General features: G+C 38.7%; 1 protein-coding gene across 1 annotated transcript in view; it reads right to left on the bottom strand.

The window, feature by feature from the left end:
- Positions 1–749: 749 nt before the first annotated feature.
- Positions 750–27,009, bottom strand: part of LOC115931567 (zinc finger protein 91-like) — a 101,679-nt gene continuing 75,419 nt past the window's right edge. The window contains 5 exon segments of the mRNA XM_063701186.1: positions 750–980; positions 982–2,332; positions 17,298–17,393; positions 17,962–18,081; positions 18,504–18,630. Coding sequence (XP_063557256.1) covers positions 893–980; positions 982–2,332; positions 17,298–17,393; positions 17,962–18,081; positions 18,504–18,630 — 1,782 coding nt within the window. The 3' untranslated portion in view covers positions 750–892.

Raw genomic sequence — 27,009 nt, 5'->3', positions numbered from 1 at the left:
TTTGATCAACTGCTTCAGAGTTTTCCTCTAGAAGAAAATGTCTACAAAAAGATCTGTGATACAAGTTAAGGCACTACAACCCTCTTTATATTTGTGATGTTCAACTTCAAAATAAATACTCTTCACTAAAAAAGCTTATATTTTCTGAAAGATCTTTTGACAGTAATTGCACTTATAATGCTTTTATTAAGCAGGAACTCTCTGGTGTTGAGTAAAATGTGAGCAGATAATGATGGCTTTTTCACAGTCTTTATATTTGTATAATTTATCTCAAGTATAAATGCTTTCCTAGCAATAAAGTGTGAGCATTAAGTTTTGCCATATTGTTCACACATGTAGGCGTTTTCTCCAGTATGAATTATCTTACCTACAATCAAGTGTGACAACCATTTAAAGGCTTTATCTCACCCTTCAGATTTCTAGGATTTCTCACCAGTATAATTACTTTTATGGTTAGAAAAGTTTGAGGCGTTGTCAAAAGTAGTCCCATCTTTCTGATTTGTAGAGTTTCTCTCCAGTATAAATTATCTTATGTCTGTTAGGAATTGAGGGCTTCTTAAAGGCTTTGCCATGTTTTTCACACTTGTGGGGTTTTTGTACAGTATAAATTTTTTTTGGCACTCTGTTGCCAAACTGGAGTGCAGTGGTACAATCTTGGCTCACTGCAACTTCCACCTCCCAGGTTCAAGTGATTATCCTGCCTAAGCCTCCCGAGTAGATGGGAATACAGGCACGTGCCACCACACCCAGATAATTTTCGTATTTTTAGTAGAGACAGGGTTTCACCATGTTGGCCAGGATGGTCTCGATCTCTTGACCTGGTGATCCACCCGCCTCAGCCTCCCAAAATGCTGGGAGGCATTTTGCGTAAGCCACTGCACCCGGCCAATATTTAATGCTTAGTAAGAGTTGAGGACTGCTTAAAGGCTTTCCCACATTCTTGACATTTGTAGAGTTTCTCTCCAGTATGAATTATTTTGTTTAATAAGGTTTGAGGACTGGTTAAATGTATTGTCACATTCTTCACAGTTGTAGGGTTTCTGTCTAGTATGAATTTTCCTATGTTTAGTAAGAGTTGAGGATTGGTTAAAGGCTTTACCACATTCTTCACATTTGTAAGATTTCTCTCCTGTATGAATTATCTTATGTTTAGTAAGATTTGAGGATCGGTTAAAAGCTTTGCCACATTCTTCACATTTGTAGGGTTTCTCTCCAGTGTGAATTCTCTTATGTGTAGTAAGGATTGATGATTGGCTAAAAGCTTTGCCACATTCTTCACATTTGTAAGGTTTCTCTCCAGTATGAATTATCTTATGTGCAGTAAGTTGTGGGGACCGGTTAAAAGCTTTGCCACATTCTTCACATTTGTAGGGTTTCTCTCCAGTATGAATCATCTTATGTGTAGTAAGGTTTGAGGACTCATTAAAAGCTTTGCCACACACTTCACATTTGTAGGGTTTCTCTCCAGTATGAATTCTTTTATGTTTAGTAAGGGTTGAGGACCAATTAAAGCCTTTGCCACATTCTTCACATTTGTAAGATTTTTCTCCAGTATGAATTATCTTATGTTTAGTAAGGTATGAGAATCGATTAAAAGCTTTGTCACATTCCTCACATTTGTAGGGTTTCTCTCCAGCATGAGTGAACTTATGTGTAGTAAGGGTTGAAGACTGGTTAAAAGCTTTGCCACATTCTTCACATTTGTAGGGTTTCTCTCCAGTATGAATTATCTTATGTGTAGTAAGGTGTGAGGACCGGTTGAAGGCTTTGCCACATTCTTCACATCTATATGGTTTCTCCCCAGTATGAATTATCTTATGTGTAGTAAGGGTTGAGGACTGCTTAAAAGCTTTGCCACATTCTTCACATTTGAAGGGTTTCTCTCCAGTATGAATTCTCTTGTGTCTAGTAAGGGTTGAGAACCATTTAAAAGCTTTGCCACATTCTTCACATTGGTAAGAATTCTCTCTAATATGAATTCTTTTATGCTGACTTAGGTGTAAAAGCATGCAAAATGATTTGCCACATTTTTTACATTTGAAAGGTTTCTTTCCAGTATGTCTTGTCTTATGTCTATTTGCATTTAAAAATTTATGAAAGACTTTCACATATTTATCACATGGAAATATTTTTCTCTGGGTAGTTGTCAAACACTGGTTTAGTTCATTATAACCTTCTTTGTGCACCTTATACTCATCTACACTTGTGGAGCCTTTTCTTAACTGTAAATTCTCATGTTCACATTTGCCATATCTTCTCAGTATTACTTGTTGAAAAGAATCTTTTATGTCTTGCTCTGGCCAAAGGTCTTCGGTAAAATAAGAACACATAGCTGAAAGAAATACAAACAACAAATTATTCAACTTACTAGACTCTGATAAACATACTTTACAAATCTAACCTATATTATACAAACTACATAAACAAGATGCCATAATAAAATACCATAGGCCCTAAATCCTTCATAGACATATAAATCTAATAAAAATATACTGACCAAAATATATTTGAGGACAATTTATAAACAAGTGTGTAAAGTTCCCCAGGTGAGTACACAGGTGAGTACACAGGAATGCAAAGACACAGAAGAAAAAGAAAAGTCTGTTACATTTACCCAACACAGTTCTTCCTACTCAACAATACAACATAGTGCCTTTCAAAGTAAATTGCTAACTTTTCATTTCTTTTTTAATAAACAAGTAAAACACTGGCACATATATCTATATTACTTGCTTCTAGGGGCCTTTCCAGAAACTGGTCTCCCATAACATAAAGTGCTGAAAGAAATGGTGGTATATTTTGGAATTGCAGTTTATTTCTGCTGAGACCAAAGGTAAATGTTACAGCAACAGAGAGACTGCAGTACCACAGACAGGGAACAGATACAGCAAATGATTGCTGATTAAGACGAAACAGAAACTCCTTTAACTAAAAAATAAACACAAAATTTTAGACAAGACACATTCAAAGAACATGTTTGAGAGTCTCACAGGATCTCAAACCAAGATAATTGTTTTCAGACTATGCCAGGACAAAGCTACATTATAAACAATGTGACAGGTAGCTATATTTAATGTCCAAATATTAATCAAAGATTACAATGAATACAAAATAGGGCAAAATCGTTCCACCAAAATTATAAGATTTTCAGAAAGAAGCCATAAAAAAGATGTATACATTAATTTTAAAAATTTAAAATAAATTGAATACTCAATGAGTAAAATAAGGACACAGACAACTATAGAAAATCAGAAAAAATGAGAATAACAAAAATATTTAAAATATCCAAAAAACAGAAATTGTAAAGGAAAATATAACTAAAAAATTCTCAAAGAAAAAATAATGTCAAAATGAAGAAGCTCAACAAACACACTAGGATACACACAAAGATATTTATAACAAACACATATATAAGCACAATTTCGAAAGTCACAGACAAGAAGAGAATGGAGCTGCAAGATAAAAACATGTCATTTACAAGCATAGTCTTATGAGATAGCCGGTGAACTGTCAACAAAAACTTTGCAGGCCAGAAGGAAACTGTGTGATATAGTCAAAGTCCTGAAAAAATAGCTATCAAGTGAGAATAATACCATCAGCATATCTGTCCTTCCAAGTAAAAAGAAAAAAAACCTTTAAAAATAACCAAAGACTGAAAAAGTACATTGGCTTTTCATATGCCTTACATATAAAAGGTGCTGAAAACCGTTGCTGCTACTGAAAATAACATGATTCAACAAAACAACACATCATATCAAAGACATTATTCTCTGGGAAAGAAATGCACATACACAAAAATGGAGTTTCTTAGCATTACAATAATAGTGCAAAAAATATTAATTATTCTCTAAAATTTGAAAGGTACAAGAATAGAAATCATTATAAACATTTGTTAGTGAATATACAACATAAAATATACAATTAGCAACATCAATGACAAATTTGAAGGCAGATATAATGAGAAAAAATTTTTGAATGCAACTGAAGTTCTTTTTTTTTTTTTTTTCTTTTGATATGGAGTCTCAAACTCACTCTGTCGCCAGGCTGGATGGTGCAATCTTAGCTCACGGCAACATCCACCTCCTGGGTTCAAATGATTCTCTTGCCTCAGCCTCCCGAGCAGCTGGGACTACAGGTGTGCACCACCATGCCCAGCTAATTTTTGTATTTTTAGTAGAGATAGGGTTTCAGCATATTGGCCAGGGTGGTCTCGACCTCGACTTTGTGATCTGCCTGCCTCGGCCTCCCAAAGTGCTGGGAATATAGGTGTGAGCCACTACACCCGTCCTGAAGTTCATTTTTTACCAGATTAAAATACATTGTTGTATCTTTTAGAGGTTTTATATATCCCCAAGGTAACCCCAAGAATACATTTGCATAAGTACACAAAACAAATGAGAAAGAAGTAAAAGCATACCAAGATAAGTACAACAAAGACACAAAGACAGAAAAAGAGAAAATGAGGAACAAAGATACAAGAAGCAAATAAAACAATTAACAAAATAACAATAGTAAGTCTGCATAAGTGGAGAAAAATAAAATTCTTTTCAGACAAGCAAATGTTGAGGGAGCACATCACCACCAGGCCTGCCTTGCTAGAGCTCCTGAAAGAAGCACTAAGGTTAAGAAGAAAAAACCATTACCAGCCATTGCAAAAACACACTGAAGTACAAAGATCAATTATGCTATAAAACAACTACATCAACAACTCTGCAAAATAAGCAGCTAGCACCACTTGGACAGAATCAAAATCACACATAAAAAATACTAACCTTAAATGTAATAGGCTGAATACCTCAACTGAAAGACACAGAAGGGCAAGCTGAATAAAGAGTCATGACACAGTTTGGGACCAGCCTGACCAACATAGTGAAACCCCATCTCTACTAAAAATACAAAAAATTAGCTGGGTGTGGTGGTGGGCGCCTGTAATCCCAGCTACTCAAAATCCCACAACTACAATGAAACTGAACAACCTACTCCTGAATGAATTTCCTGAATGAACAACTTGCTCCTCTTTATTACTGGGTAAATAATACAACTAAATCAGAAATCAAAAAATTATTTGAAACCAATGAGAATGAAGAGACAATGTAGCCAGGCGTGGTGGCTCACACATGTAATCCCAGCACTTTGGGAGGCTGAGGCGGACAGATCACCTGAGGTCGGGAGTTTGAGACCAGCCTGACCAATACGGTGAAACCCCGTCTACACTAAAAATATAAAAATTAGCCTTGCTTGGTGGCCGGCACCTGTAGTCCCAGCTACATGGGAGGCTGAGGCAGGAGAATTGCTTGAACCTGGGAGGCGGAGGTTGCAGTGAGCCGAGATCACACCACTACACTCCAGCCTGGGAGTCAGAGCGAGACTCCGTCTCAAAAAAAAAAAAAAAAAAGACAATGTACCAGAATCTCTGGAACACAGCTAAAAAGCAGTGTTAAGAGGGAAATTTATAGCACTAAGTACTCACATCAAAAAGCTAGAAAGATCTTAAATGGACACCCTAACATCATAACTAAAAGAACGAGAAAACCAAGAGCAAACAAAATTTCAATTAGCAGAAGACAAGAAATAACCAGATTCAGAGTGGAAGTGACGACATAAAGACCCAAAAAACCCTTCAAAAAACTCAATGAATCCAGGAGCTGTTTTTTTGACAAAATTAATAAAATAGACTGCTAGCTAGACTAATAAAACAAGAGAGAAAAATGCAATAAACAATAAAAAATGATAAAGGGGCTATCATCACTGACCCCACAGAAATAAAAACAATGTTCGGAAAATACTATAAACACCTCTGTGCACATAAACTGGAACATCTAGAAGAAATGGATAAATTCCTGGACACATCCATCCTTTCAAGACTGAACCAGGAAGAAGTTGAATCCCTGCATAGACCAATGACAAGTTCTGAAATTGAGGCAGGAACAGCCTACCAACAAAAAAAGTCCAGGATCAGATAAATTTATAGCTGAATTCTACCAGAGGCACAAAGAGGATCTGGTACCATTTCTTCTGAAACTATTCCAAATGATGGAAAAGGAGGGGCCTCTCCTTAACTCATTCTATGAGGCCAGCATCATCCTGATATCAAGACCTGGCAGAGATATAACAAAATAAAACAACAACAACAACAACAACACACACACACACACACACACACACAAACCTTCAAGTCAATATTCCTGATAAACATCAATGCAAAAATTCTCAATAAAATGCTGGCAAACTGAATCCAGCAGCACATCAAAAAGCTTTATTCCCAGGATGCAAGGCTGGTTCAACATACAAAAATTGATGTAATTCAAGTCAGCTTTATTCCCGGGATGGAAGGCTGGTTCAGCATACAAAAATCGATGTAATTCATCACATAAACAGATCTAAAGACAAAAACTACATGATTATCTCAAAAATGCAGAAAAGGCCTTCGATCAAATTCAACATCCCTTCATGTTAAAAACTCTCAATAAACAAGGTATTCATGAAACATACATCAAAATAATAAGATCTATGACAAACCCATAGCCAATATAAAAGGGCAAAAGCTGGAAGCATTCCCCTTGAAAACTGGCACTAGACAAGGATGCCCTCTCCCACCATTCCTATTTAACATAGTATTGGAAGTTCTGGCCAGGGAAATCAGGCGAGAGAAATAAATAAGTGATATTCAAATAGGAAGTCAAACTGTCTCTGTTTGTAGATGACATGATCCTAGATCTAGAAAGCCCCATTGTCTCAGCCCAAAAGCTTCTTCATCTAATAAGCAACTTCAGCAAAGTCTCAGGATACAAAATCAATGTGCCAAAATCACAAACATTTCAATACACCAACAATAAACAAACAGAGAGCGAAATCATGAATAAACTCCCATTCACAATTGCTACAAAGAGAACAAAGTACCAAGGAGTAAATCTAACAAGGGAAGTGAAGGATCTCTTCAAGGAGAACTACAAACCACTGCCCAAGAAAATCAGAGAGGACACAAACAAATAAAAAAGATAGAAAGAATATTGTAAAAATGGCCATACTGCTCAAAGTAATTTATAGATTCCATGCTATTCTGACTAAACTACCACTAACATTCTTCACAGAATTAGAAAAAAAAAAATTTAAAACTCATATGAAAACCCAAAAGACTCCATTTAGCCAAGATAATTCTTTTTGTTTTTTGAGACAGAGTCTCGCTCTGTCACCCAGGCAGGAGTGCAATGGCATGATCTCAGCTCATTGCAACCTCCGCCTCCCAGGTTCAAGCGATTCTCCTGCCTCAGCCTCCCAAGTAGCTGGGATTACAGGAATGTGCCACCATGCCAGGCTAATTTTTTGTATTTTTAGTAGAGACAGGGTTTCACTATGTTAGCCAGGCTTTTCTCAAACTCCTGACCTCAAGTGATCCACCCGCCTCGGCCTCCCAAAATGCTGAGATTACAGGCGTGAGCCACTGTGCCTGGCCTAGTCAAGAGAATTCTAAGCAAAAAGAACAAAGCTGGAGGCATCATGATATCCAACTTCAAACTATACTACAAAGCTGTAGTAACCAAAGCTGCCTGGTACTGTTATAAAAGCATACATATAGACCAATGGAATAGAATAGAGAACTGAGAAATAAGATTGCATATCTACAACCATTTGATCCTTGAAAACCCTGACAAAAACAAGTAATGGAAAAGGATTCCCTTTTAATAAATGGTGCTGGGAGAACTGGCTAGCCATATGCAGAAAATTGAAATTGGACCTCTTTCTTATGCCTATAAAAAATTAACTCAAGATGAATTAAAGACTTAAATGTGAAACCCAAAACTACAAGAACCCCTGAAGAAAATCTAGGCAATACCACTCAGGACATAGGCATGGGCAAAGATTTCATGATGAAAACGTCAAAAGCAATTGCAACAAAAGCAAACATTGACAAATGGGATCTAATTAAAGAGCTACTGCACAGCAAAAGTAATTATCACCAGGTGTGGTGGCTCACGCCTGTAACCACAGTGCTTTGGGAAGCCAAAGGGGGTAGATGAGGATGGGGTCAGGAGTTCAAGACCAGCCTGGCTAAGATGGTGAAACCCCATCTCTACTAAAAATACAAAAATTAGCCGGGCATGGTGGCAGGCGCCTGTAATCCCAGCTACTCTGGAAGCTGAGGCAGAGAATTGCTTGAACCCGGGAGGTGGAGGTTGCAGTGAGCCAAGACCGTGCCACTGCACTCCAGCCTGGGTGACAGAGCAGGACTCTGTCTGAAAATAAATAAATAAATAAAATAAATTATCATCAGAGTGAACAGATGATCTACAGAATGGGAGAACATTTTTGCAATCTATCCATCTGACTAAGGTTAATATCCAGAGTCTACAAAGAATTTAAACAAATTTACAAGAATTAAACAACCCCATTAAAAAGTGAACAAAGGCCGGGCACAGTGGCTCACGGCTATAATCCCAGCACTCTGGGAGGCCGAGGTGGGAGTTTGAGACCAGCCCTGACCAACATGGAGAAACCCCACCTCTACTAAAAATACAAAAAATTAGCCAGGCATGGTGGCACATGCCTGTAATGCCAGCTACTCAGGAGGCTGAGGCAGAAGAATCGCTTGATCTTGGGAGGCGGAGGTGGCAGTGAGCTGAGTTTGCGCCACTGCATTCCAGCCTGGGCGACAAGAGCAAAACTCAGTCTCAAAAAAAAAAAAAAAAGTGAGCAAAGAACAAGAAGAAACACTTCTCAAAAGAAGACATTTATGTGGAGCTCAACATCAGTGATCATTAAAGAAATGGAAATCAAAACCACAATGAGGCACCATCTCACACCAGTCAGAAAGGTGATTATTAAAAAATCAAGAAATAACAGATGGTGGGGAGGCTATGGAGAAATAGAAATACTGTTACACTTTTGGTGGGAATGTAAATTAGTTCAACCATTGTGAAAGCCAGTATGGCGATTCCTCAAAGACCTAGAACCAGATATACTATTGGACCCAACAATCCCATTACTGGGTATATACCCAAAGGAATATAAATCATTCTATTATGAAGATACATGGATGTGTATCTTCATTGCAGCAACATTCACAATAGCAAAGACATGGCATCAACCCAAATGCCCATCTATGACAGACTGGATAAAGAAAATGTGGTACATATGCACCACAGACTAATATGCAGCCATAAAAAGGAACAAGATTATGTACTTTGCAAAGACAGAGATGGAGCTGGAAGCCATTATTTTCAGCAAACTACTACAAGAACAGCAAACCAAACACCATATGTTCTCACTTATAAGTGGGAGTTGAACAATAAGAACACATGGACATATGGAGGGAAACAACACACACTGGGGTCTGTCACGGGGAGGGAGAGAATCAGGATAAATAGCTAATGCGTGCAGGGCTTAACACCGAGGTGAGGGGTTAATAGGTGCAGCAAACCACCACAGCACACATTTACTTATGTAACAAACCTGCACATCCTGCACATGTATCCTGGAACATAAAATTAAATTAAATTAAACTTAAAAAAAGAACAACAATAAAACTGGTAATAGTAACTTTATATCTTTAAGCAGTCATTTTAAAAATAAGTTAGTTAAATTACTTAATAAAAATAATGTAATCTCAGAACTTTGGGAGGCCAAGGGAGCTGATCACTTTAACTCAGGAGTTTGAGACCAACCTAGACAACAGGGCAAAAAACTGTCTCTACAGAAAAAAGTACAAAAAACTATCTCGGTTTGGGATGGCAAACATTTGCAACCCAGTTACTCAAGAAACTGAAATGAGATCATCTGAGTTTGGGAGGTTGAGGTTGCAGTGAGTCGTGATCATGCCACTGCAAAACAGCCTGGATGACAGAGTGAGACTTTATCTCAAAAATAAATACATTGGCCAGGCGCAGCAGCTCATGCCTGTAATCCCAGCACTTTGGGGGGCCAAGGCGGGCAGATCACGAGGTCAGATTGGGACCAGCCTGACCAACATGGTGAAACCCGTCTCTACCAAAAATACAAAAATTAGCCAGCATGCCTGTACTCCCAGCTACTTGGGAGGCTGAGGAAGGAATATCGCTTGAATCCAAGAGGTGGAGGTTGCAGTGAGCAGAGATCGATGCCATTGCTCTCCAGCCTGTGTGACAGAGCGAGATGCCATCTCAAAAAAATAAAAATAAAAATACATACATAAATACATACATACATACATTTATAAAAAGAAAAAGAAATAAGATGCCTTAGTAGCTTAAGTTAAAAAGTATACAATTTGCTGTCTATAAGAGAGGCATTTTAGCATTGAGTCAAATAGGTTGAAAGTAACAGAACTGAAAAAATCTATATTCCATGCAAATAGTAACCACAATTGGGTGAGGTGGTAATAATTATATTGTATATAATATGCTTGTATATAATAGCATAGGACATATGCTTGTATGTAACAGCATAGGACAAACACGATATTATATAACGGTCAAATGAGTCAATTTACCAGGAATCTGTAACTATCATATCTATTTATATGTATACATACATATGACATAAGGGCTCCAAAATATATAAAGCAAATGTTGACAAAGGTGAAGGAAGAAATACATAGCAACATAATTGTGGAGATCAAGACATCATTTGCAATAATAAATAGAAAATTCAGATAAAATATCAGTAAGAAAACAGAAAACAGGCATTATAAACTGTATTAACTATTTTGCATATAGAGGAATACCTGAGTGTGTAACTTACAAAGAAAGAAGGTTTATTTGGCTCACAGTTCAGCAGACTGTACAAGAAGGATGTAACAGCATCTGCTTCCGGTGAGGGTCTCAGGAAACTTACAATCATGGTGGAAGACAAAGAGTAATTTTGGCGCCTGTAATCCCAGCTACTCAGGAGGCTGAGGCAGGAGAATCGCTTGAACCCAGGAGGCAGAGGTTGCAGTGAGCCGAGATTGCGCCATTGCACTCCAGCCTGGGTGAGAGAGTGAGACTCCCAAAAAAAAAAAAAAAAAAGAAAACAAAGAAAGAAAAAATAATTGAACTAAATTTTCATCAAAAAAGATACTCAAATGGGAAAAACCATTTGAAAAGAAAAGCAAAATTAATGATTTATAGAGAAACTCATAAAAATAAAAATGAGGCCAGGCGTGGTGGCTCACGCATGTAATCCCAGCACCTTGGCAGGTCGAGGTGGATCATCTGAGGTCAGGAGTTCAAGACCAGCCTGGCCAACACTGTGAAAGCCCCATCTCTACTAAAAATATAAAAATTAGCCTGGCATGGTGGCGGGCACCTGTAACCTCAGCTACTCAGGAGGCTGAGGCAGGAGAATTTATGGACCCCAGGAGGCGGAGGTTGCAGTGAGCCATCGTGCCATTGCCTGGGTGACAACAGCAGGCCTGGATGACAACAGCAAGACTCCATCTCAAAAAATAAAAAATAATAAATAAATAAAATCTCATTACAATGGCCACTATGCTATATGTTTAAAAATATACTACACGTTTTTTAAAACACAAAATCTGTTGATGATACAATGAAAATAAAGCCTATGCTGATTGTTGGTAGAAAAGAAGGAAGCAGCCATTATTTAAAAATGTTATACATGCTTCTTAAATAATTAACAATGGAATTATCAAATACAGCAATCCCACTCTTACGAAGCTATATCCAAACTATCCAACACAGGACCTAGACGACATATTTGAACATCCATGTTTATTGTACCCTTACTCACAAAAGCCAAAAGGCAGAAGCAACCCAGGTGTCTCTTAATTTATAAACACATCAAAAATGTAACATATATATTCAATGAAATACCACAGAAATCAAAGATCAAATGTTTTCATAATTAAATCAAATATTATCAAAGAAATCTTGTCACATTTTAAGATAAACTTTGAAAATATTATGTCACTTGAAATAAGCCAGAAACAAAATGATGAATACTATATAATTCTATTTATATGAGATAGCTTAAGTAGTCACACTCATAAAAACAGAAAGTAGAAGGGTGTTTGTCAAGCACTGGGGACAGGGTAAAATGGCATCTTGTCACTTAAATGGATATTGGGTTTTAGTTTCACAACATGTAAAATTTCTAGAAGTCTTTTGCATAACAATGTGACTATATTTAACATCCCTGAAATGTATAGCTTCTTTTTAAGACAGGGTCCACTTTGTCACCCAAGCTAAAGTGCAGCGGCACAATTATGTCTCACTTCAGCCTCAAACTCCTAGGCTCAAGTAATCCTCCCTAAATCTCCCATATAGCGGGGTCCACATGGCACAACACTATGCCTAGATATTTTTAAAAATTTTTATAGAGAGGAAATCTCCATATGTTGCCCAGGCTAGTCTCAAACTTTGGGGCTCAAATGATACTTCTGTGTTGGCTTCCCAAAATCCAGGGATTACAAACGTGAGCCACCACCATGTCTGGCCCTGAAATGTGCACTTAAATAGATTTAAGATGCTAAATTTTATGTTATGTGTTTTTATTGTTTCTTTTTCTTTCTTTTTTTTTTTTTTTTTTGAGATGGAATCTCGCTCTCTCACCCAGGCTGGAGTGTGGTGGCATGATCTCGGTTCACTGCAACCTCTGTCTCCTGGGTTTAAGTGACTCTCCTGCCTCAGTCTCCTGTATAGCTCAAATTACAGGCATACACCACCATGTCTGGCTAATTTTGTATTTTTAGTAGAGACAGGGTTTCACCATATTGGCCAGGCTGGTCTGGAGCTCCTGACCCTAAGTGATCTGCCTGCCTCTGCCTCCCAAAGTGCTGGGATTATAGGCATGACCCACCGTTATGTGTTATGTGTTGTGTGTTATGTGTTATGTTATGTGTTTTTACAACAATTAATTTTTCTAAAGGAAAAACAGAAAAAAATACAGAATTATAAATCTTCTCAAAATATCCTTCAAATCACAAAAATGTTTTTCTCACACAAAGAAAATATATATTCAGACCAGGTGCAGTGGCTCATGCCTGTAATCCCAGAACTTTGGGAGGCCAAGGCAGGTGGATCACGAGGTCAGGAGATTGAGACCATCCTGGCTAACACGGTGAAATCCCGTCTCTACTAAAAATACAAAAAATTAGCCGGGCATGGTGGCAGATGCCTGTAGTCCCAGCAACTCAGGAGGCTGAGGCAGGAGAATCACTTGAACCCGGGAGGTGGAGGTTGCCGTGAGCCGAGATTGTGCCCCTGCACACCAGCCTGGGCGAAAAGGCGAGACTCTGTCTAAAAAAAAAAAAAAAAAATATATATATATATATATATTCATCATTAGAAACATGGTGAAAATAAGACATAATGAAAATATTTTCATGACTACTCACTTAGACAAGATAAAACAGCCACTGAAAATCAGCTAAGAAAGAATATATATGAGATAAGTCATAACCAATATTGGGGTCATATTTATAGATAAACACACACACATATACAATCTGATCGTGATAGACGTATGGCTGACTTATCTCTTAATTACACCTCACACTGGCTTAAAGTATACAAACAGAATTGCAAATTGGCTAAAATTATATAAGAAAAACTAAAAAACACAACAAGCTGATGTTAAGAAACCTATACTGAAAAACCGCTAATAAGAAACTGCGTAATAAGAGACATGTTTACTCATAAAATCTGGTATGCAACATTAAAGTACCATTAAAAAAGAATTGTCTAGATAACTACAACAGTTGACTGTGTACTCAGGGAAGGCAGGTATTTTGAATCATTGGCATGCACTGTATGGCAGTAAAATTTCACAGAATATGCAGTATAATTATAAATAGAATAGTCTAATAAGAAACTTTTTAAATAAGCATGTAAAAAATATGATAAATTTTACGTTTTAAATATATGCTATTCTTACACAAAATTGAAACCACTGTAATTCAACTTTAGAAGCAAAGAATAGCATTACATTGCTAAATTTAAACGTATATTTTGCAAAATAGGGTTACAGCCTCTGATATGTAAAACAAATATTTAGAAATAAATTATGTTGGGCCGGGCACAATGGCTCACGCCTGTAATCCCAGCAATTTGGGAGGCCGAGGCAGGTGGATCACAAGGTCAGGAGTTCAAGACCAGCCTGGCCAATATGGTGAAACCCTATCTCTACTAAAAATACAAAAAAGTAACTACATGTGGTGGCACACGCCTGTAGTCCCAGCTATTCAGGAGGCTGAGGCAGCAGAATAGCTATAACCTGGGAGGTGCAGGTTGCAGTGAGCTGAGATCATGCCACTGCACTCCAGCCTGGGTGACAGATTGACACTCCATCTCATAAAGAAAGAAAAGAAAAGAAAAAAAAAAGAAAAGAAAAGAAAGAAATTATGTTATCATTTAGATATATGCTGAAGAAAGTGGGTGAAATCCTATAATTCCTTTTTACCTGCAGCAAACTTAAATTTATAAGTAACCATTTTAGTAATATGGAGTGCCTACCAATTATCTAATTTACTTCAGGCATAACATGTAAATTCTAGCATATTGTCCTAAATGTCTGAATCTAAAACGACAGAGAAGTTTGAAATGGAAAATAGAAAGTAAAAATGTATAGAAAGAGTAACATCAGTGACATAAAAAAATAGAAGGTGCTCTATTTGATTATCCTCACCACAGCAAAAAAATTATTCAGTCATCCCTGACAAAAAATGCCTTCATGAGACAGCCAGCCATCATGGCTCACATCTTTAATGGCAGCTACATGGTACATTGAGGTTGGAGAACGGCTGCAGGCCTGGATTTCCAGACCAGCCCAGATGATAAACAAGATCCCATCTCCAAAGTAAGTGCCTTTAAGAGAGCTTTGAGATGCAGGGAGGGAGTTGTGAAACTCTGCTAAAGCCCAAGACTGAGGAGTGTTTTTTCAGAGGACAGGCACTTATTCGTGTGGGAAATTACAGGACCCTTGGTTTTGGCTACAGATCAAGAAATGGCCCACCCAACTTGGTCCAACAGAGAATTCTGAAGTTAACTCTGTAACCATCCCAAACTCCTCCCAGTTACAGTCTAGGAAAGGTCCTGCCCTTCCAGAGACCTGAAGGAAGACACCTATTTGCAGCCATGCAGACAGGTTTACAGACCTTGGCTTTTACTGTGGTCCCTGAAGCAGTTTAATGACTCAGTTCCAGCTCTCTGAGCCGCAGATCATGATCAGTTTTTCCTAAATAGAAACCCACACAGTGACCTGAAGAAATCCTCTCTGGTACTCAGTGAAAGGCAAACCCATTCACATCCTGATAGGGCCATTATATAAGGAGCCAACTGCAGAAATCTGCCCTAGTATCTGCCCTACAGATCAAAGTCTTAAAGAATATATACAATCTGTCCAAAAATAAAATGGGAATTACAATTACCCAAGCCCTTGTGACAAGCCATCTAAAGGTGGACTCTAGTGCAGACCCAGCAGCCTTGTGACAAAGCTACAACCCCTCTTCACTACAAACCCAGAGGGCATTCCATCACCCTAGGGACACAACAGAAAAAGATCTTTACCTCCTGAAACCTGTTTATAAAAGCTAAGGAGTTGTTTGCTCCTTCAAATTCACAGATACCAATATAAAACTATATTGTGCCCATTGTCAATGCTTCTATTTTAACGTAGCACTGAAAGTATGTGGCACAAGAATTAGTCAAGAACATTTTTTAAAAGCCATTGGAATTAAAGAGAAATAAGTAAAAAGTTGCTGTTTGTGGATCATATGATCTTATATATAAAAAAACCATAAACAGTACATTAAAATGTGTCTAAACAGCCAGGCGCGGTGGTTCACACCTGTAATCCCAGCATTTTGGGAGGCTGAGGGGGGCAAATCACAAGGTCAGGAGTTCAAGACCAGCCTGGCCAACAGAGTGAAATTCCATCTTACTAAAAATGCAAAAAAAAATTTAGCTGGGCATGGTGCCGGGTGCCTGTAGCCCCAACTACTTAGGAGGCTGAGACAGGAGAATGGCTTGAACCTAGGATGCAGAGGTTGCAGTGAGCTGAGATTATGCCATTGCACTCCAGCCTAGGCAACACAGTGAGACTGTGTCTCAAAAAAAGGAAAAAAAGAAAAATTTGTCTAAACTAATAAATACAGTCAGTAACTTAACAAAATATAAAATTAACATAAAGTTATGGTTCCATACACTTAAAACTATCTGATACAATAGAGGAAGAAAACAGTCTTATTAATAATAGCATTAAAATAAATTTCTGAGAACAAATATAACGAAGAAGGTAAAAAATCTTTACAATGAAATATATATCAATGAAAAAAATTAGAGAAGACAAAAATAAATTTTAAAATATTTCATGTTGGCCAGGCACAGTGGCTTACACCCATAATCCCAGCACTTTGGGAGGCCGAGGTGGGCAGATCACAAGGTCAGGAGTTTGAGACCAGTCTGAACAGCATGGTGAAACCCCAACTCTATTAAAAATACAAAAAATTAGCTATGTGTGGTGGCACATGCCTGTAGTCCCAGCTACTCAGAAGGCTGAAGCAGGAGAATCGCTTGAACACAGGAGGTGGAGGTTGCAGTGAGCCAAGATTGTGCCACTGCACTCCAGCCTGATGACAGAGTGAGATTCTGTCTCAAAAAAAAAAAAAAAAAAAAAAATTCATGTCTCGGATTAAAAGAATATTGTTAAAATGCCATATTATCTAAAGTAATATATACATTTAATAAACTCCCCATGATAATTCCAGTGGTATTTTTTTCACAATGGAAAATACAATTCTAAAATTTACAAGAAATTGTAATAAATTTCAAATAGCCAAAGCATTCTTGAGAAAAAAGAACAAAGCAGAGGGACATCATAATTTATAATTTCAAACTATATTTTAAGACTATAGCAATACAAACAGGATGGAATATGCAAAAAAATTAACAAGAAACCCCTAATGGAACAGAAATCACTACTCTCACATATTTCAGACAGGATTCAAAAAGAGAACTAAAAAATAATTTAACAAAGAATTTTTCAAAATTATACAGATATTTGTGTGTCCCCCCAAAACAATAAAAAAGCAGTCAGATTATATGGTATGACAGTCTTTTATATGCTATGACAATATGCTTTGGCTCTCTTGTAGACTTGAAGGAAGATCCTCCAAGGAAAAGTAGAATTCTTAGAGAATTTAAAAGCATAAGACAGAAGATGTCCCTGTGTAAGAAAAAATTTTAAGAAAATATTCAGGCCTCCCAGAAACTACATGCTTTATAACACAGCTTCCCAAAACACATTGTAAGGACTGGCACATTTTTTTTTTTAAGCTTTGGACCTCTCATCTGTGTCATCTGCTTTTTTTCACTCTCACCTACCTGGGGGTTCATCCACCATCTCATGTCTCTTCATATTCCAGGGCTCTTTTTCTTGCTCCAGACAGGTGACTGGGTCTTGCTTAGAGACAGCAACACCTGCTTTATTAAAAATAAATAACATGAATCTTGCCTATATTCTCTAATTACTAACCTAGTACTGTGCTCAGTAAAAAGGATGTGATAGAATATTTTAGAAAATTAATCCAAAGGCTGGGCACAGTTGCTCATGCCTGTTATCTCAGCACTTTGGGAGGCCGAGACGGACAGATCACCTGAGGTCAGGAGTTTGAGACCAACCTGTCCAACATGGTGAAACCCCATCTCTACTAAAAATACAAAATTAGCTGGGCATGATGGCAGGTGCCTGTAGTCCCAGCTACTCCAGAGGCTGAGGAGGAGAATTGCTTGGACCCGGGAGGCGGAGGTGGCAGTGAGCCAAGATAGTGCCATTGCACTCCAGCCTAGGCAACAAGAGCAAACTTCCGTCTCAAAAAAAAAGAAAAGTGTTTTAGCCAGGCGCAGTGGCTCACGCCTGTAATCCCAGCACTTTGGAAGGGTGAGGTGGGCGGATCTCCTGAGGTCAGGAGTTTGAGACCAGCCTGGCCAACATGGTGAAACATTGTATCTACTAATACAAAAATTTGCTGGGCGTGGAGGTGTGCACCTGTAATCCCAGCTACTTGGGAGGCTGAGGCAGGAGAATCGCTTGAACCCAGGGTGGAGGTTGCAGTGAGCCGAGATCGCACCATTGCACTCCGGCATGGGTGACAGGGTGAGATTCCATCTCAAAAAAATAAATAAATAAAATAAAATTAATCTGAAAATACTGATTAAAGAGAGACATCTCTAACTATTTAGAAAATATTTTAAATTTGTAGGTTTTTAATTTTACTACCTGAATCAAAAATTGGTGATGGCAAATAGATTTTAAGATATGGGCAGTGATATTTTATGCCACTAAATTTCTGGAATTATCACTAATCTAGAGTGAAAGATACACATCAGCTCAGGAATGTGGAAAGTTCAGATCAAGATGAAACATGTTGAAGAAATTCTTTTCCACACGGACAAATCATCAAGATTTTCTTGAAAACTGGGATCAGAAATTCATTTATACAAAGCACAAATTATCAAAAAAATTCTACAAAAAAAGAGACATAAAACGTTTAGGGCATATTAAGAATTGTGTATTAAAGTTATTCTCACCCAAGAAGACCAGGTTTTTGTAGTTCTCTAACATCACATTCATATATAAATTCTGCTGAGCAGGGTTCAGGCATTCCCACTCCTCCAGAGAGAATTCTATGGCCACATCCCTAAATGTCAATGTCTCCTGAAAAACACATACACACAGACACACGTATATTTAACAAGTGGCCATGGGCAGAATTTATTATTTGAATTAAGGTGAAATGAGAGAGTAAAGAGAACTGATTCTGACTTATAAGAATAACTGAAATTATCCAATAATTTTTAACACAGAAATATTTTCTAAGGTATTCTCCTACTCTGAGGGCAGAGAATGGCCTAAGATCCACAACACCAGTGCATATATGATACTTCTCTGGATGATAAAGTATATAATTAAGGACACAAACGCAAACATATACATTATTGAGTGCTATACTTACATCATAATGAGTTGTGTATATTTTTCAGACAAAGAAAAACATGTTGAGTCAGAAGGTACCTCTCAAATTTAAATGTGCACGATAAACTGGAGATCCTGCCATGAAGATTTTTTTATATTTTTCAGAAGATCTGGAATAAAGTCTGAGTTTCTAAAATTCTAAAAAGGTCACTAGTAATGCCAATGTTTTTATCCCAGGAAGACTATTTTGTCAAACATTAGGCAAGTGAAAGAGACTGTGTTTTTCCCAATGTTTCTGGCTTGTATACAAAATTAAGTGTCTTCATTTTCCAAAGACAGACACATGCAAAAAAAAACAAAAACAAAAAAACCTAAGAAAAAAGGGCAGGCACCAGATTAATTGTGATGGTTTATGCACATTAGCTGTATAAAGATACTTAATAATAAAGATAAAAATAATTAACTCTATAGTGAAAAAAAGTCACAGAGCTCTTTAACCAAGTAAATTATTAACATCAACTACACTAGAACAAATTTCTGTGATGTGCTGATGCACACAGAAGAACACAGCATCACTGCTGAGATATTGCCCCTCAAAAAGTCAATTATAGACTGAATTTAACCATTAAAAAATCAGTTTTATGCAAAGGTCAAGATATCTCCCGCATTCCATAATTTTAATAATGATTTTAAGTAGTCTTTCTTTAGCACTCTAGAGAGCAGGTATCTCTTAATAATTTTTTCACAACTTCCTGGGTTTAGATGAAACCACAACATTATATGTTCTCCATCTTTACTAAGGACCCCAGCTTTTCCCCAGTAGGAATCTTGAGTATCCATATCTTCCCATGTTCAACAGCCACAAAAGGAACACTTTTAATATGGCAGATCATAAATTCATGGTAGGAATTCTGCATTGCATATAAGAAGCCATGATATAGAGAAGGGTCTGGTACATAGGAAAACTTTTTTTTTTTTTTTTTTTGAGACAGTTTCACTCGTTGCCCAGGGTGAAGTGCAATGGTGTGATCTCGGCTCACCACAACCTCTGTCTCCCAGGTTCAAGTGATTCTCCTGCCTCAGCCTCCTAGTAGCTAGGATGACAGGCATGTGCTATCACACCTGTCTAATTTTGTATTTTTAGTAGAGACGGGGTTTACCCATCTTGGTCAGGCTGGTCTTGAACGCCCAACCTCAAGTGATCCACCTGCCTCGGCCTCCCAAAATCCTGGGATTAAAGGCATGAGCCACCGTGCCCGGCTGGAAACAAATATTTTTTAGAGACCCTTGACTATCACAAGAATTTTTTAAAGTACCTGAAACAAACTCATTGGGGAGGAAAAACACAAGCAGAGAAGGTTTCCAAGTACTAAACACATGGCACTCCAGGAGGCAGAGTGGACACAGCTCTTGATCTGAGACATGTTTAGCTGAAAAGAAGCCATTATTCCTCTTTCTCCTCCTTCTCTGGAAATCCTTTTCAGATAAAATTCTCTGGACAAGTAACACCTGCATCTTGAGAAAATTCCCTTAAAAGCATCAGCACCACCTGCTTACCTACTAGTGTCACACCCACAGACAGAAGGAACAAGACCAAAAAGTCCATGCATTTCTCTCCTTTATAACAGAAGAGATTCAGGAAAAAATGAGCTGCTCCATGGAAATAAAAATATGATCTGCCATATTAAAAGTGTTCCTCTTTTCCTGTCCACAGGTGCCCTCCCCTGCCACAGACACCAGCAAATTCTGCTACAGTAATGGAAATATGCACCACACTGCCCTGTCCCTACCAAACCCAAACTGAACGGGCCCTGTGACCACCCTTTAGTACAAAGGTGGCACTTCACTCTCATGAATGTATTTTGAAGCCCTCATATTTGATTCTGGCCTCAGCTTAGAGTCACATGAGGCCCTTCATTAAAACAACATGGATGCTTCCACCCAGAACAATAAATAGAAACTGTGGAAAGGGCACAAGTAAAGAGATTTCTGCAATTTTTTTTTTTTTTTTTTTGAGATGGAGTTTCACGCTCTTACCAGGCTCGAGTGTAATGGTGCAATCTCAGCTCACTGCAACATCCGCCTCCCAGGTTCAAGCGATTCTCCCGCCTCAGCCTGCCAAGTAGCTGGGATTACAGGCACACACCACCACACCCAGCTAATTTTTGTATTTTTAGTAGAGTCAGGATTTCACCATGTAATCCTAATGAGAGAAGTGGGCTGATAAGCACTGCCTCTCAAGCTTTAATGAGCTTAAAAATTACTTGGTAATAGGATCAGGAGCAGTGACTCATGCCTGTAATCCCAGCACTTTGGGACGTGGAGTGGGGCGGATCACCTGAGGTCTGGAGTTCAAGACCAGCCTGACAAACAGGGAGAAACCTCATCTCTACTAAAAATAAAAAATTAGCTGGCGTGGTGGTGCATGCCTGTAATCCCAGCTACTCAGGAGGCTAAGGCAGGAGAATCGCTTAAACCCGGGGGGCAGAGGTTGCAGTGAGACGAGATCGTGCCATTACACTTCAGCCTGGGTGACAGAGCGAGACTCCGTCTCAAAAAAAACCAACATTACTTGGGAATTTTGGTCCCAATCTATGTAATGTGAATCTGCAGGTTTGGAAAAAGTCCATGAATGGGTATTTCAAACAAGTCCCCTGCCAATGCTGATGTTGCTACCCCTGGGTTCATTATTAGCAGTAGTTAGAGAAAGCAGGCACAGCACAGAGTCCCTTACACTCAGCTCTGTTGTCACAACACAAATATTTCTGGTACAAATGGAGACAACCAATCTCCATCCAAACGTTTCGTATTCTTTGCTGGCTCTTTAAAGTTTACAGAGGAAACAGAAAGCAGCAATTTCAGAATAATTCTGCATTTGAAAAACAACATGTAAACATGTAATAATGCAATGTTTATTAAGCAGGTACTATCTGCTCAAGAGTATGTTACAGAGCACTATGTGGGGAATAACACATTATGTGATTTAATCCTCATAACACCCTGGAAGTTGACTCTAAGTGTTCAATAATTCCCAGGATTTAGATAAAGGGTTCAGCATTTTTATTTCTTCATCTGTTTCTCTGTCATTTTTAAAAATAAAATGTATAGAATAAAAGCTAAATATAGACAGATAGGAGGGATACAGAATGAAAGAATTTAATGTAGTTTAGAGAAATTTTTATTGTGTTTATATTTACTTTTTTGTTACTTGTGGAGCAACTACTGGATCTGCAGGAATAGAAAACAAGTTGCTAAATGGAATATTTCTGTAAGCACTGGTTTTAACACAAAATTTAAAAATTAGGATCCCAATATATACAGTTTATTTTTCTCATTTACCTGCTTTTGGGTTTCTGAAATTGTGAGCACCAGCTCTAGAAAGGCAGCAGGATTCACCAGCCAAAACTCTCATTTTTTTAAATCAGTTTTGTGATGCAAGACTCCAGGGTGGGGCCAGACCTAAATAAGGGCTCCAAAAAGGGTGAATCTGGTCGGGTGTGGTGGTCATGCCTGTAATCCCAGTACTTTGGGAGGCTGAGGTGGATGAGTCGCCTGAGGTCAGGAGTTCAAGACCAGCCTGGCCAAAATGGTGAAACCCTGTCTCCACTGAAGATACAAAAATTGCCGGGTACAGTGGCTCATGCCTGTAATCGCAGCACTTTGGGAGGGTGAGGCAGGTGGATCACCTGAGGTCAGGAGTTCAAAACCAGCCTGTCCAACACGGTGAAACCCTGTCTCTACTAACTATACAAAAATCAGATGGGCATGGTGGCAGGTGCCTGTAATCCCAGCTACTCAGGAGGCTGCAGCAGGACAATCGCTTGACTCCCATAGATGGAGGTTGCAGTGTGCCAAGATCATGCCACTGCATTCCAGCCTGAGCGACAGAGCAAGACTCCATTTCAAGAAAACACACACACACACACACACACACACACACACACACAATTAGCTGGATGTGGTGACAGGCACCTGTAATCCCAGTTACTTGGGAGGCTGAGGCACAAGAATTGCTTGAACCTGGGAGGCAGAGGTTGCAGTGAGCCGAGGTTGCACCACTACACTCCAGCCTGGGAAACAAGAGCAAGACTCCAACTGAAAAAAGCAAAAAACAAGGGGCGAACGCTTGGTGTGGTGGCTCACGCCTGTAATCCCAACACTGTGGGAGGCCTAGGTGGGAAAATCACCTGAGGTCGGGAGTTCGAGATCAGTCTTACCAACATGGAGAAAACTTATCTCTACTAAAAATACAAAAATTAGCCAGGCATGGTGGTACAAGCCTGTAATCCCAGCTACTCGGGAGGATGAGGCAGGAGAATCACTTGAACCAGGGAGGTGGAGGTTGTAGTGAGCCTAGCTTGCGCCACTGCACTCCAGCCTGCGCAACAAGAGCAAAACTCCATCTTAGACAAACAAACAAACAAACAAACAAAACAGACCTGGGTTAGGCACTGGACCCTCTGTAGAATTCTGTTCTCTATGCCACTGGGGTATTTCCAGTTCAGTTTTTCCTAAGCTTACCTGAGAGAAACTAAAATCCCAGAGTTTATGTAACTTTAATCTGCCCTTTCAATGTTATAACATATAATAATAAGCAACTTAAACAAATCTCTCAAGGTTTTCTAGGATAATTTTATCAGATGATATATATGTATTCTTAGCAAGGTAAAAGAAACACGAATAATAATAACAATTCTCCTGTCCATAAATATCCCTTCAGATGATATCAGAAGTCACAACAATACAAAAAAAGTGGCCCAAATAAAGCTTAAGTTTTTTTGTACACATCTATTCATTGTACTAACCATACGATACTTAATTCAACCATGTACCCAGTTGCTAGTCTAGACTAAAAGTTCCTGGATGGTAGGGATCATGACTGCTTTATTTATTTATTTATTTAGAGATGGAACTTTGCTCTGTCACCAGGCTGGAGTTCAGTGGCATGATCTCAGCTCACTGCAACCTCCACCTCCCAGGTTCAAGAGATTCTCCTGCCTCAGCCTCCTGAGTAGCTGGCACGTGCCACCAAGCCCAGCTAATTTTTGTATTTTTAGCAGAGATGGGGTTTCACCATGTTGGCCAGGATGGTCTTGATGTTTTGACCTCGTGATCCACCCACCTTGGCCTCCCAAAGTGCTGGGATTACAGGCATGATCCACCGCACCTGGTTCATCTATGTTTTGAATGACCATATGAAATGGAAGCAATTAGTTTATTTGTCACAAGACCTCCTCTTTGTCTTTCACCTAAGTACTAGGAAACTAGAGAAACTCTCATCTTGGTATCAACTAAAGTGACCTCTTATATGAAGGGAGTAAAAAACACAGGATTACTTCTTTCTCTTATACTGAGAGAAGCAGAATTAATCACTCTTGTCAGCCTGACACAGTTCTGCCCTGGACATCCTCAAATGTCTCAAAGATGCCTAGGTGATTGTGAGACGGTTCTTAGTGATCCACGGCTGAGGGCCCACTGATAAGCCAGGATGGAGAGACTCAGGCTGATTCTAAATAGAAAATGGAACTACTCTGGCGGAGCTCCAGAACCTGGATCACCTATCCTGATTCATTCACTTTTGGGTAAGAGGAAGGACAAGAATACTCTGCTCCAGCATGACATTTTACACGTAGGTATAGTTGTGGTTGTCATGGTTCTGGATATTTTGTGGCCTTGATCTCTCACTCTTAAGATGCTTGTTTAAACTTAAAGATTCTGTCATCAGACTCTATTTACACCTGGAGCCTCTTACATAACTGTAACAGGTCATTGAACAAGATCTAAAAAGCTTAAAAAGCCACATTCTCAAAGGGGGGTTTCAGATGTCTATGTTGACATCTCACAATGCAGAAAATGCCTCCTATTGGTTTTCTGTATATTCTCAATCCAAAGTCTGGCCCTGTCTTGTGAATGCCAGGCAGAAGCAAGATGTTATGTGCAGATTCTAGGTGGGATCAACCTGGCTTGCATCCTTGGGTGTTACATCAAGTAAAGTACAATCAAAGGAAAAATCTCCTCATAGAGGCTGTTCTAGCATACTCTAAGTAATATGTCTACCTAAAAAAAAAAAAAAAAAAAGGCTGAGGCAACATGAATATAAGTAGAGAGTTCATTTGGGCCAAGTTTAGGACTGTAACCTTGGAGCAAAGATACATCCTCCAAAGACTGAACAATAACAACAGCAACAAAACAGAATCCCTGAATAAGCCAACAAGTTCCAAAATTGAATTAGTAATAAATAGCCTAATAACCAAAAAAAGAACAGGACCAGACAAATTTGCAGGTGAATTCTACCTGATATACAAAGAGCTGGTATCAATTCTACCAAAATTATTTTAAAATACTGAGTAAAAGGGACTCCTTTTCAACTCATTATATAAGAATAGCATCAGCCAGGTGCGGTGGTTCATGCCTGTAATCCCAGCACTTTGAAAGGCTGAGGCGGGCAGATCATGAGGTCAAGAGATCAAGACGATCCTGGCCAACATGGTGAAACCCCATCTTTACAAGAAATACAAAAATTACCTGGGTGTGGTGGCCCAGGCCTGTAGTCCCAGCTACTCGTGAGGCTGAGGCAGGCAAATCACTTGAGCTCGGGAGGTGGAGGTTGTGGTAAGCCGAGATCGCGCCACTGCACTCCAGCCTGGCAACAGAGTGAGACTCTGCCTCCAACAACAACAACAACAAAAAGAATAGTATACTCTTTTTGTATACTATATATATATATCATAATTCTATATAGAATTCTGATACCAAAACCTGGCAGAGATAAAACAAAAAATAGAAAACTTCAGGCCAATATCCTTGATGAACACTGAAGAAAACTTTCTCAACAAAATACTGGCAAACCAAATCCAGGAGAACATCAAGTTAATCCAGTGTGATCAAGTAGGCTGTATCTCCGGTATGCAAGGTTTTTTCAACATACAACAATTAATGAATATTATTCATCACATAAACAGAACTAAAGACAAAACCCACAAGATTATCTCAATAGATGCTAAAAACACTTTCAATATAATTTAACATCCTTCATGTTTAAAACCCTCAACAAACTAGGCATTGAAGGTACCTACTTCAAAATAATGAGTCATCTATGACAAACTTACAGCCAACATACTGAATGGACACAAGCTGGATGCATTCCTCCTTGAAAACTGGCACAAGACAAGAATGCCTTCCCTCAAAACTCCTATTCAACACAGAATTGGAAGTCCTGGCCAAAGCAATCAGGAAAAAGATTAAAATAAAAGACATCCAAAAAAGAAGAGAGGAAGTCAAACTATCCTTATGTCCAGATGACAAGATTCTATATCTTCAAAACCCTATAGTCTCAGCAAAAAGCTGTTTAAACTGATAAACAACTCCAGCAAAGTTTCAGGGTACTAAATCAATGGCATCCGTTTACATCAACAACATCCAAGCCGAAAGCCAAATCAAAAACATAATCCCATTCACAACTGCCACAAAAAGAATGGAATATCTAGGAATACAGCTACCCAGGGAGGTGAAAGATCTCTATAACAAGAATGACAAAATACTGCTTAAAGAAGTCAGAGGTGGCCAGGCCCAGTAGCTCACACCTGTATCCCAGCACTTTGGGAGGCCGAGGTGGGCGGATCATGAGGTCAGGAGTTCAAGACCAGCCTGACCAACATGGTGAAACCCTGTCTTCACTAAAAATACAAAAAAAATTAACCAGGCATGGTGGCATGTGACTGTAATCCCAGCTACTTGGGAAGCTGAGGCAGGAGAATAGCTTGAACCAGGGAGGCAGAGGTTGCAGTAAGCTGAGATCGCACCATTGCACTCCAGCCTGGGTGACAGAGCAAGACTCTGTCTCAACAACAACAAAAGTCAGAGATGACATAAACAAATTAAAAAAACATGTTATGCTCACAGATAGAAAAGATCAATATTATTAAAATGGCCAAACTGCCCAAAGACATTTACCAATTTAATGCTATTTGTATCAAACTACCAAAACACTGTTAACTAAAAAATAACTATTTTAAAATTTATATGGAACCAAAATGAGCCTGAATTGCCAAGGCAATTTTAAGCAAAAAGAACAAAGCTGGAGGCATTACATTACCCCACTTCAAACCACATTCACTAGAG

Source organism: Gorilla gorilla, chromosome 20, assembly GCF_029281585.2.
Source record: "Gorilla gorilla gorilla isolate KB3781 chromosome 20, NHGRI_mGorGor1-v2.1_pri, whole genome shotgun sequence".
Taxonomy (NCBI): Eukaryota; Metazoa; Chordata; class Mammalia; order Primates; family Hominidae; genus Gorilla; species Gorilla gorilla.
The sequence above is the reverse complement of the archived record's forward strand: the minus strand, read 5'-3'. Positions and strand labels throughout refer to the sequence as shown.